Source organism: Pygoscelis adeliae, unplaced genomic scaffold, assembly GCF_000699105.1.
Source record: "Pygoscelis adeliae isolate BGI_AS28 unplaced genomic scaffold, ASM69910v1 Scaffold253, whole genome shotgun sequence".
In the NCBI taxonomy this organism is placed as follows: Eukaryota; Metazoa; Chordata; class Aves; order Sphenisciformes; family Spheniscidae; genus Pygoscelis; species Pygoscelis adeliae.
Window position 1 is genome coordinate 498861 of NW_008824412.1, and position 12559 is coordinate 511419.

Below are 12559 nucleotides of genomic sequence, written 5' to 3' on the forward strand. Positions count from 1 at the left end.
CGGCGGCAGACCGAGCCAGGCTAGCAGGGCTTGGGCAAATAAATATTTCGGTGCTGTTCCCCCACACCCCGCCCTGCCCTTGGCTCGGCAGACCTGGACCACATGTGAGGCAGCCCAGCGGGGCTCTCTCCTCCCCGAAAACAACTGCGGCGGCTTATGCAAAGCACATCACGGGAGCTAAAAATGAGCTGGAGACGAGTTTTCTATAGCTGAAGCGACCTGGTGTTGACAGAATGGGGACGCGTTTCCACAGCTCAGATTTTTATAATAATACCTCGGGGGAGTCTCTGGCAAAGTTTGGCCCAAATATAATTAGTTTGCACAGCTATTAGGGGCTGATAAAAGGTTTTAATTTGTGTGGAGGTCTCTCGAATCTCAGACACTCCCGTCCCTTGCTCTTCCCCACGCCAGCTGAATGAAAGGCGAGTCCCAGGCAGGGAGCGAGCCGCCGACACAAAGCCACACATTTACCGGGGAAGGAGGGAGCTGCGCTGAGCGCTGAAGAAGAGACAGAAAATCCGGCAAGCTGACACCGGCGGCGTGTTGGGTTTTGTCCGCCTCATCCCACCACACCAAAGAAATAACTAACATACCCCCTTCTTCCCACGGTTAGCCGAGGCACCGCTGGGGATGGAGAAAAGCCACCGGCGCGGGGCGATGCTGCCGGTGGTGTGAAAATCTCTGTCTCTGCACAAAGCCGGAGCGCGGGATGGTCGGGTGGGGGGCGGCGAGGGCGTTATCCCAGGCAACGGGAGTGAATAGAAACTCCCCCGCTGCCCGAACCTGGTCCCGCCACCGCTTCGCGCACGCAGGGCGGATGGGATTGTCATGCAAATGTCGGCTCGGGAGGAAGAAAAAGAAATCTCCGATATTCTTATTACGGGGTGCCAGCTGCCTCGCGCCGGGCACGGCAGCAGCACCGACATCAGGAATGGTTGTAACACTGCGGCGGCTCTCGCCCTTGCAGGAAAGGCAGCCAGCAACCGACGGGATGAGCTGAAGGGTGAAACACGGGGGTGCAGGCAGAGCTGCCCGCTTTTGCCCCCCAGCAGGGCAGCAACCAGCAGCACCGCTGCTCCACGAGAGCGACTGGCCCACCTGCTTCCCCAGGCTGAGATAAGGAGTCGAGCATGCTCTGCCTCTGGCAAGGAGGGAAAGCGTGACATTGCAAAGCTATGTTTAGGGAATATGCTGAAGCAGAGAGGGTTTTTTTTTCCCTCCTTTTCTTAAGGGAAAGACATTGCCTCATTTGTAGCTGGTAGGGGTCTTGTTATTTTTGTACCAAGATGCATATTTTAAAGGCAGCTATGCCAAATACGCAAACAAATCAGCTCATAGAGTTCATTTCCACCATGCGGGGAATCAAAAATATTACTTTTATATATAGACACGTACAAGTACATAATCTCCCATTGCTTCGAAAAAGCAGGAGGAACCGGGGCACATCAGTGGAAGGGAAATGCTAAAAGGAGCTACCCACAACCAAGCACTTAGCACATGGCACGCTAACCGTGTTTAAGTCACTCCTTGAGCAAAGCAAACCCTGGAGCCCATGATGAAATGCTGCCGGATCCTGGCTCCTGCTGGGCCAGATCCTGCTCCCACGGGAGCCGATGGGGAAGCCGCTGGCACTCAAAGGGCTAAATATTCACCCTGCTCCTCGCAGGATCCCGTCGCTGCTCGCAGCACGTGTCCGCATGCTTTGCAAGCAACCCCTGGCAACGCCAGCTGCCAGCTTCTCCTTCACCATGACCATGCACAAAACTAGCGTCCATCTCAAAGTCCTGCTTCTCCAAGAGCGCTGCAACCTATTTATTTGCACCGCACGCGGCACAAACAGAGCTGGGCCACTGGTGACCCTTTGCCTGGCCGATCTGTCCGGCGCGCGCTGATTAAGCGCACATCAAAACCGGTGGCAGATTTACAGGTTAACAATGATTTAGTGGAGTGCACCGCAGCCAAATTAATGCCAGCTATAATGTAGTTTACCTCATTAAACAATGCACACCAAGATCCTGTCTGTTGTAAAACAATTGGTCTCTGAAGCCTAGTGTTCATCTTCCAGGGTTGCTGGGAGATAATAAATGGGTAATATTCCGGCGATAATGGTAATGGAGTCACGGCTCAAAGCTAATATTATGGCAAAGCAGTAATTATTTCAACAGTAAACAAGGGGACGGTTGAGCTGCCGACAGGATTGGAGCCGGTTGAAATGCTTCAGTTAATTTAGCTGGAGCCCAGGCCTGCAACTGCCTCCTGGAAGGAGGACGGCGTGCTCGGCCACCGAATGAGTCAGACGAGCCCCCGTAAGACACTGGGCCACCACAAGACCAGGGGGACGCACGCAACGAGGTGAGGTGGGACATCACGGATGGCACAGTGACCAACCCAACGCTGCAGCTCAGGGATGGCTCTGTGCTCCATCACACAGCCACGGTAGGAGGACTCGCGTCCCTTCTTGGAGACACCGCATGTGTTGGCTCACACAACATCTCCCTCAATCCTTCCTCCTCAAGAGGGGCTCAAACCCCTCATTTCTGCAAGGCACTACAAGCTTTGGTTGGCTCTTTGGTATGTGTTCAGCCCAAGGCAATGCAGACAAACCCCTCCTGCTGCCTAAACACCGAGAAGAGAGGTGAGGCAGGTGCTTGGCCTCCTTCAAAACCACCTGAACCCTCAACAGGAGACAAGAGACAGTGCAGAAATACGAGACCCAGGATGAACACAGAAGCAGCCTTACACAAACCATTTGCTCACTCCGAGAGAGATTTCCCTGTTAAAAGGACCAGCAGAGAACACGACTCTCTGGTCTAAAGTTAATTAGGTGACTTGAGGCAGGGTTAAAGGGAGCAATGCTGCGGGACGCTGAGCTTGATCACTGCGAGGGACACGGCAGCACAGAAGCAGGCGGAGATTTTCCCACCCAAATGGATCCCCCTTCTCTCGGTGCCTCCGGGCTGGGCTTCAGATCTGATGTCTGACCTACAAATATCCCCTGCCTCCTGTCCAGAAAGGATCCTGGAAAGATGAAGGACAGCAAAACGATGTGCTCAATGGACAAACCTCTGAGAGAGGAGGACGTGTCCCCTTCCCAGGGACAAGCAACTCTTCAAGCTGGATTTTTTCTGCAGTCGCTTGTCCTCTTGTTTTAAGTCCCGCCAAGAGCCAGAGAGAATCAATATATCCAAGTATACCGGACTTCTCCCAGAGTCCCTTCACTGGTTTGCTGCTGATGTATAGACAGATGATCTCATGAGACCTCTGCCACATTAGGCCACCGTGTCTCATCTATCTTAAGTGCATGTATGAGCTGTGATTACTACAGCGTCTGAGCGCCTCATGTCTTGAATGCATTTATCCTCCCATCGGTCCTTCGAGACAAGGGACTGCTATTGTACCTCTTCCAGGGAGGACGCGGAGGGCCACGGAGGTTAAATGGACTGATCACTGAGGATATCCGGGCAGCAGCGATGTCGGGACCCTCCGAGCATCTCCCCTGTCTTGTGCCTCTGCCTTGCGAAGCACCCAGGCGGCACCTACCCCACAAATCACAGCTCAGGACTCAGCTCAGGACTCTGGCTCTGCACGGGATCGAGCTTCCAGTGCCGAGCCTAATCCTGAGATTAATGAGGGATTCCCTCTATAAAGACCTCTCTACCAGACCTCTTATGAGCAAATACACCATCAAGCCAAACCGTAATATTTTCCTACCCTGTCAGCCGCTGTCTTAAGCCTTACACACTACAGCAATAATCAAAAAGCAATTAGACAAAACCAGGGTGGAAAAGTCCATCAAGGGTCATTAAGGATGACAACTTCGATGCAGCCTCTGGCTCAGGACATCCGCGCACGGCGGACCGGTGCTGTCCAGGCAGATGTGCCAGCAAAGGTATCCCCGTGCACACATCTAGTTTTTATACCCTTTCCTCGTGTCCCTGGCCCTGTCACAGCAGGATAACCACACCTGCCCTCTGACTAAAGCGCCCTCGTTATCATTACTCCTAAGCCATGCCTGCTTCTCCCGGACAGAGGCTGCCGAGCCCTCATCCCTCCTAGGAGAGCCCTCACGGCAATTCCTCAGCACATTTCCTCAGCTTAACGGGAGGTGTGACGAGACCCGTGTCTGCAGCATGGATAAATATCCCCCAGTTAGCTCAACACGGTGCTGCTTGCTCTGCTAGTGAGCAGCCCCGCGTGCTTCGGCGTCACCCTGTGCCCGGCAGCTCGGGACGCCACGCTTTTTCCTAGCCAAGAAATTCCAGCCTTCGTCCGTCGAGAGATGAAAACCAGCCTGACAACATGGCAATCGCCATGACAACGTCAGAGTTACCCCAAAAAATAAAGAGCCCGGTAACTATGGAAACACCTGAGTGACCAAAACCAGAGTATTAACTAGAAGACCTCTCCACAGTTTACAGATGGCATCGGCACTGCGAGGCTGGGGACCGTAATACACCCGAAGCCTTCGAAACAAACAGATGCTCGGCACTTATGGGTGCAAACACGAATGTGCGTAGGCACACACAACACTGCCCTTTCAGACCCCAGTGTCCAAGTCCCCTGCACAACCTGCATCTCCTCTGGAAAGATGCTGCTGCCTTCACGCTGGATGTTATATCCCGACCATGGTTATCTACATCCTTCTCTCCCTCTTTGCCCTCCTCCCTCCCTTCACCCCGCTGAGGACGCCTCTCTTGACTACCGTCCTAATGGTCTTGACACCGCAGGGGTGCCAAGGGGGGATGGAGCCGCCCCATCGCATGCCAGAGCTGGCTTCCCGGTACGGTTTCGGTGAGCTGCATTTTGAAGCCCCGGTGCCCGGCAGCTCCAGTGGCAGTCGTGCTGTCACAGCTGGAGCGCCCCAGCCCAGGGCAGAGCCCTAATGCAGTTAAGTCTCCTCCGCTGAGGCAGAAGAAGCTGTGACTACACCAGCTTCCCTTCTTTTTCCACCTCAACCTGTTCAGCTGCATTAATAGGAGTTGCCGTGGGTTAGTACAACATTACTGGGAGAAGAAATAAAAAAGGACAGAGAGGGGTGAGGCAGAGGGACAGAAGACAGGCTGTAACACATCTTGGTTGGACTGGCCACAGGTTCACAAAACCCTTCCCCAGAGCCGGCATATCCTGCTTTTGCTCACGGCAGGAGGATGAGGATGGGCACAGGTAGGGCCAGCCACCGCGCAAGGCTCTGAGCGGTGATGGAGGCACCGATAGGGCCAGCACTCATGCGATTCACTAGCAGAAAACTCTCTTGCTCAGGTTCACTCAGCTCTTGAGTTATAGAGCGAAAATGCTCTCCTCCTCCCGGCTGCATGGAACTCTTCCAGCCCCCAAACCAAACAGAGCCTCAAAAACAGGTTTAACAGCTCCCATAATGTGGCAGCAACTGCAGATGCGAAAATTCAGCAGAGCTTACCAGACCAAGCCGCTAAATGCATGTTGCACGGGACCAGAGCAATGCACGGGTGAGAAAACAGCCGAGCGGTCAAGGGAGCTGGGAGTGGCTGGAAAAGAGTCTCGAGTGAGATCAGTCACTGCGGAGCCAGGCTGCTCTTGGTGTAAATCCTCTGAAGGACCCAACCGCACGCTCCCCCAGTGAGCAAACATTCTCATTTGCTCCATTTCCCACCAAGAGCCACACAGTAAGCTCACAGCTGCCAAGAAAATAATGAAGCCCGTGAAGTGCCTTTGCACAGAGGAGCACTCGCCAGCGTTAAGCGTGGGGACCGGCTCCTTCAGCTACCGGTCTGCCCGTGCCTGGCACAGACAGCGCTATCAAAGCCTCTCCCCAGTGACATTGCTGAGAGCCGCTCACCCATCCGCTCTGTAAACCCTTAAATTATGCACCAGCTTTCCCTTAACCAATTCTCCCTGGTCCCTTTTCTCCACCACTCCAAATGAGACGGAGAAAGACGGCGAGAAGGAACAGGCAGTGGCTCGCTCGAGACTTTCTCAGGAATGAGCGGCAAGGCAGACCTACAACTGCGAGAGGGGCCGGCAGCTAGCTTTGGGTCCCCGCTCGCTCCTGGCTCTCCAAATCAGAGTATATCCTACTAGGGAAAGGGCTACCGTCTCGGCATCTGCTATAGCACCTCTGTGCACCTGCCCTGGCTCTTATTCCAGTCCCCGCGCTTCCAATCCTCGTCTCTCCTATGTGCGCTGAATACAAAATGGAGAAGTAGAGGTCCCCCTTGGTGGCTTGGCAGACCCAGAGAGAGAAACAGAGGAGCTGCCTACGGAGACGGGCAGCCACCGAAGTTGTCTCGGGCCACCTCTGGGCTCAGCACCCTCCATCAGCAGGAGGCCAGACTTAAGTAAATCTCTGTGATCATTTGTTCCCTTTGAGTTTTGAAAGCAGAATGCCTAATCATGGCCAAAATCAGGTAAGAGCTGCTGCTGCAAATTACACAGCGCCACAGGTAATTTCTGATTAGCTCACTCTTCCTCTCCTGGTGCATCCTCAGTTTCCATAGCAGCTAAGTCCTAAGTAAAATGGAAACATCTGGTTCAAGCGCAGGTAAAGATTCCCTGGGGAAAGAAACCTGCTGGATGGCAGCAAACACAGAAAATAGCCCTCGCGAAAGACAGAGGCATCGTAAGCCGGGAGCCTGGTTAGGAAAGGATGGATGGCGTGCAGGAGAAGGCAGCGAGGGGCACGGGAGTGGGAGAGGAGGGTCCCGGAGGAGCAGGAGGGGGTGCGGGAAGGAGAGCGGGCCTGCGGGGAAAACAAGATGCATGTGAAAAACAGGCAGTGAGGAGGTTGAGCGAGACAAAAAGACATTGTCAGGGTAGACAAGGGGAAGAGGAGAAAGAAGGAAAGATTTCAAGGTGGGAGCACATGGACTGCCTCAACCATAAATGCCGCCTGACGGTGACAGATACAGTGACAGCAACTTCGATGCCGTGGATAGACGCTTGGGGCCGGAGAGGAGCACACGGATCTGCGCCCTGCATTTCATCACTTATCCAACATCACAGACCCCGACCGAAGGCCACCGTCTCTGAGGCACGACCACCTAAAGCGGATAAGGCAACACGTGCGCCGTAGGGGAATGGTTTTTACAGAGGCTTCTGTCAAGGGAAGGGGCTGAGATGCTGCCAACTCAGTTTGCTCTCTGCCTGGGCTATGGAGAGTGATGGATCTGGCCCAGCAGTTTGCTACAGTGCAGACAAATAGTGAAAAATCAAGGGAGCTGCACCAAGACACCGCAGCCATCGTCAGGCAGCTGAATAGAGAGCACAGACGCGGCGCCATCCATCACTGCCGCTGCTGCATCGTCTCCTTCGGCTGCCGGACAGCACGGCTGGGGCACCCCTGAGGAGAACTTGAGGCAAATGTCTGGGACAACAGCCCACGCTGGTAAAACCTCAGGGGAAAAATGACTGAAGTTGAACTGAAGGGCTTAGGCAGGATCAGAGGATCAGAGCCAGGCACTGCCCCTTGGCCGGATTGCTCATCCCACCCAAAGCCCCCAGATCTCACCCCCAGCTCACCGGCGAGGACCTCGCAGCCACCCAGGACTAACAGGGCAGCAAAACGCAAAGCAAATGCCAAAAAGCAGCTGGGAAACGGTTTTGAAATAATATGCTCCCGAACGGGCACGTATGGGAATTTGCTTCCCAGCAGTCACACCCACACAGTTCTGCTCAGGTTTTGCTTACCAATTAACAAGGCCACCAATTAATGCTTTGTGTGCTTTCCTGCTCATTTGCACTATTTACAGTCCTCCTTTGAAGCAACGTGCGAGAACTCCCCAAAAACTTTTCAAAATAGGGCCAGACAAGCACACGCAATCCCTAAGCATGACAACCCCAACCTGGTACCTACTGCCAGTCCTCCACACGAGCAAAACCATAAGCTCCTCTCCCACACCACCAAGATGGATGTTTCTCCACCAGAGTCATCAACTCCTGCATTAAGTCACGTCTTTTCGGTGCACATCACCTTCTCTTTGCAACTGAAGCACCACGTGAACCACCAGCCAACGACGCCTCCCCAGCCGCTCGCAAATGGCGCTGTGCCCTTCCCGGAATATTTCTGGTAACATTCGGCTCTTACCTTTGGGCGAGATGTGTCTCCAGGTGATTGTTGGATCTGGCCTGCCCGTGGCTATGCAGGTGAGGCTGACGTTGCCGCCCTCGTTGATGGAGATGTCAGAAGAGATCTCGGTGATTTTCGGAGACACTGCAATGACACAAAGAGAGAAATGAAAATGCAACCGGGTCTGCTCCGACTCAAATCTCTAAGTGTGGGTGAAGGAGGCTGAATTTCCTTCCTCCCCCCACCTCGACAAGCTATGCAGTAGCCCATCAGTCTCATCTGACTTGACGGGAGCACACAGGGGAAAGGGGGGACAGAGAAGACAGGGTTGAAGTGGGAAGAAATTGTAGCCAGAGGGCATTCAGTCATTTTAGGGAGGCTCAAGACAGCTCCTCCTCAGCACCTCTGTGGTGCGCAAGACGGTACTTCTTCCCCACCCGGCTTCCAGTACTCATCCCGTCCTCCCAGCCATGAAGAACCCTTTCCAGCAGAGCTGCATCCTACTGAGAAAACACCATCCACCCCCTTCAAACTCCCTCAAAGGCAGCAGTCGCTCCTGGCGCAACAAGAGCACCCAAAGCATGCACGTGGCTTGCAGCTCTTTCTGCAGCCTTGCAGGCTCTCTGCCATGCCCTTGCAACCAGAAAAGCACCAAGAGGAGCTGGGCATGAAGACGACAAGTCTACTGAGGAGCCTCTGAGGTCTACCACCGTGCAAAGGGAAATTCAATCGGGATGAAAGCCATCCCACTGCATTGGCACTGCCATCATGAACACTCAGGAGCAGGTCAGATACGAGGGGCCCAGACCCAAAGAGAGGACATACATACAGGACGGAGGGTGATAAGAAGGGGAAGGGATGAGGAGCAAGCAGGGAGCGCTCAGCCCCTGCTGCTGTGTGAGCGGAGGACGCGATGCGGGTGCCAGGGAGGGCTGGGGTTTCTACAAGCTCTACAGCAGGGCTGTATGAGAAAAACAATTGGCTGCTGTTATCAGCCTGCACCTGCAGAACATAATAAAGACCATCACCTTCCTCGGTTTATTTTTTGTCAGGCCATTCTCCGGAGCCTAGCAGCGGATTGGCACCCCACTGCGGCACTTTGCAGGAGAGTCACAAATCACTTGCAAAGCATCCTGCTCCTTCCACCCTCCCTGGGCGAGCCCTGTGCATCGACCCCGCTTGAAGCTGCAGCCCAGACCATTGCAACACCCCTATTCCTGACTTGGACCGCGCTCCTCAGCACCCCTTCCCTGCATCTCCCCGCCTCCCACACCTTCCCGGGGCTGCGCCGAGCCGGAATGACTGCAATGGCCTTGCACACATTGCCTCTGCTGTGCAGGTAAGTAATTTATTGATCCGTAAAGCACTCCAAGATGCTCTGGAAGGGATTATGTCATGCCAGTGCCGTGCAATAAAATAAAAAATGATGGATTTTTTGTGAACATGAGGGTGATTTAGGGTTTGTAGTTGGAAGTGTAGTTAAAGTACATTTTAAGTGGAAATCAAGGTGGGTAATGAATTATTCTCTGTTTTGAAGGGCTTCTGGGAGTTCATTTTTTTGCTGCTCTGGGCACGACGGCTAATCTGCTAATCATGCACCGGAGGACAACTATGGATCAGACGCTTCCAGAACAGTGGGGGCTCTGGGGCAGGACAGTGGAGGGCATGAAGATGACATCGAAAGAAATATTAATATGCATCAGTGTCATTAAGCCCAGCGTAAAGGGACAGCACATGCCTCCTGGGACCACCCGCCCGCACGGAGCTGGGAGATGCTCTGCCAATAGCCACGTAGTCCATTGAGGAGATGCAATTACTTCCAACGGCGCTACGATTGCCCCACCGCGTTCCTGGTGAGGCTGGGACCGCTAGCCAGGAAACCCATGTGTGCTTTAAAAAGACCGAGCTTATGGTCTAGACAACAAAAATAGGCCAAGGAGGTATTACGGTTGCCATTTCAGAGAGATGGAAAGAGACAAGTGGAGGCACAGTGAATTGCCCACCATCGCCCGGGAAGAGGCAATAGCTTCCAGCTGTAAGTCCCGACAAAACTAGAGCAATATCTATCATCTTCAATGCGATGCTCGCTAAATCTCACAGGAACCTTTCTGACGTTTTTAACTACTGAATCCACATCGACCCAATTCAGCTTGTTTTGCAGAGCTCACCGAGACTTAAAAAAAATCAAGTCAGGCTTGGCACCGCGACTCTGGTACCGCACACATGGATTTGCACCCAGCCAGGAGAGAGACAAAAATCTGTAATCAAATCAACTGACCCGATTCTAAAACATAATTACAACAAATTAAACTTGGATTTCCCGAAACACGAGCGTTACATCCTCCTCCTCAGCAATACAGCAGGAGATTTAAATCTTGCTCAGACCAGGCAGAGGGGGAGAGATGATTGTGTTGCTGCTTGGCTGGGCAACAGGAGACTTTGCATCTCTCTCCAACAAGTGCAAAAGCAGCTCGAGTTGCTCGTGCGCCGGGGAAAAAAGCCCACCATGCCCCGGCGAGCTCAGGACATGCTCAGGGAGAGGCAATTTACTGCAGCCCACCTGGGATGAGATGAGGCAGGAATGGCTGGGAAGTAAACCAGACCGACTTCAGCAAAGTCGTTAGCTAACCCTTAGATTAAATGTGCAGTGGTAGGATTTAACACGACAGTTATTGTGTGCTAATTAAATGTTTGAATAATTAACCACACAAACTATTTAAAATGCCTTTCTGGAGACAGAACAGGTATGTTGCAAGGCTTCTACCACGCTAGGGAGGGAAACCTTAATAAACAGGTGATCGCAAATATATATTTAATACTATTTAATGGTCACCGGTGCTCCCGTTCCCTCTGCATTAAAGCACTTTCACTGTCAGTTGGCATTTCTGCAGCAATGGGGCAGATGAGAAATTTCTTACGCTGAATGCGGGATGCAGATGGAGCTGTGCCCCTATGGGAATGAATAAATAAATAAAGCTAAATAAATGCAGGCTTCCCAGGCGGGAACCCTCTCCTTGCGGGCAGTCCTTTTGTGTTCAGCATCTCTCTTGCTCAGAAGTGATTAAACATGGCAGTGTTGGCCAAGCTGCTCCAGTTACACAGTGCAGATTTCCCCAGAGACAGGCTGGTGTTTTATCGATCTGACGACTTCTTTTTTTCCCTATCCTTGCCACGATGACGGGAAAGGTCTCTGGGCTGCTCTCAGCCACTGCAGCCCTCCGCAGGTGCCCAGGGCATGCCCTCAGTTTGCCCGGGCTTGGCACTCGCTCGCACATGTGGAGTCTCCGGGACAGAAAGCAGCTTGCTTAAATATTTAACCAAACCATATGGTGCGTTACACGTTTGAGGGTGTTCAGTCAGGTGATATATGTCTTTACGGATCCAAGCATATGCACTTGCCTACACAGATATATTCCCTGGCGCACAGACACCCTCCTGCCACCGGCACTGACTATATCCCCGCTATGCTTTCACCTCCAAACACCCGTCCCAGAGCCAACACAGGTGCAAAAGCTCACGCATCCCATGCACGTACCCCTTGGCCCTGCCATCTCCTACCATCGTTACTTCCCCATCCATCTTCCCTGCATGCAATGGCCGTGCTGCTGCCCGTGCTTTCCTCTCCCCGACACTGCGTCCTCGCCGCTGTCTCCTGATGTACCCCTTGGCGTGACTGGGCTCCTCGGGCACCCCAAATTTTAGCCACGCATCAGGCAAGAGGCAAGGAGACCCCTGAGTATTAGGGGAGCATGAATCTCGAGCAACCTCTCCACCAGAGACAGGGAAGGAGACCGCAGATGAGCCTCACCAAGTTGGGTGTCTGCAAGCAGTAATTGCATTTTTTGCCTTAATCACCTCCTTTCTACCCAGTTTTGGGAGCCAAGCAAGTAGGGCAGAAATACACGTGTGACCTTTCCAGACCTGCAAATCCCTTCTCATGCAGGAGCCGGGCAGAGCGGGTGCTTGCCCCAGCAAAGCGCTCTGCACTGTGGAGGACTCGCAGCCCCCAGCAGCAGCCTGTGAGCGAGCAGGCTCTCCCGGTAAGCCTAGCAAGCGCCATGCTTCCCCCTCATAAAACATGCAAACCTCCATCTTCCAGCACGAGCAACATCTGCTCCAGATCAAAGGAAACCACAAAGAACAACTATAAAAGCGTCTCAAAGAAAGAAAAAGAGGGAGATTCAGACTTGCGTTCTGCAGGCGATCTGTGATGTGCACTGGCAGCTTCCTGAACATCAGGCTGCTGCTGCTCCTGCTTTTAATAGCAGCCTCTTACCGCTGTCACCCACAGACTTCCCTGTGTTTTACAGAGCGCTGCTACCACGGGTCCTGTCTCTGGGACTCGGCGAGCGAGAGCCATGGGTGCCCCAGCCCTGCTCGCGGCGATGCTACGAGCTGGGCCAAGCCCGCACTCCCATGCCAACAATGGAGGGGTCCACTGAGGCCAGCTGGGGCTGGGTGCCAGGCAGGGACCTCCCCATCCAACTGCTCCAGGTTGCAGCAGAGCAGTTTCCATTC

General features: G+C 53.4%; 1 protein-coding gene across 1 annotated transcript in view; it reads right to left on the reverse strand.

Moving 5' to 3' along the window:
* The window catches only part of LOC103914144 (protein CEPU-1-like), a 157177-nt gene that overhangs the window by 21773 nt on the left and 122845 nt on the right, over positions 1–12559 (reverse strand). The window contains 1 exon segment of the mRNA XM_009320749.1: positions 8060–8185. Coding sequence (XP_009319024.1) covers positions 8060–8185 — 126 coding nt within the window.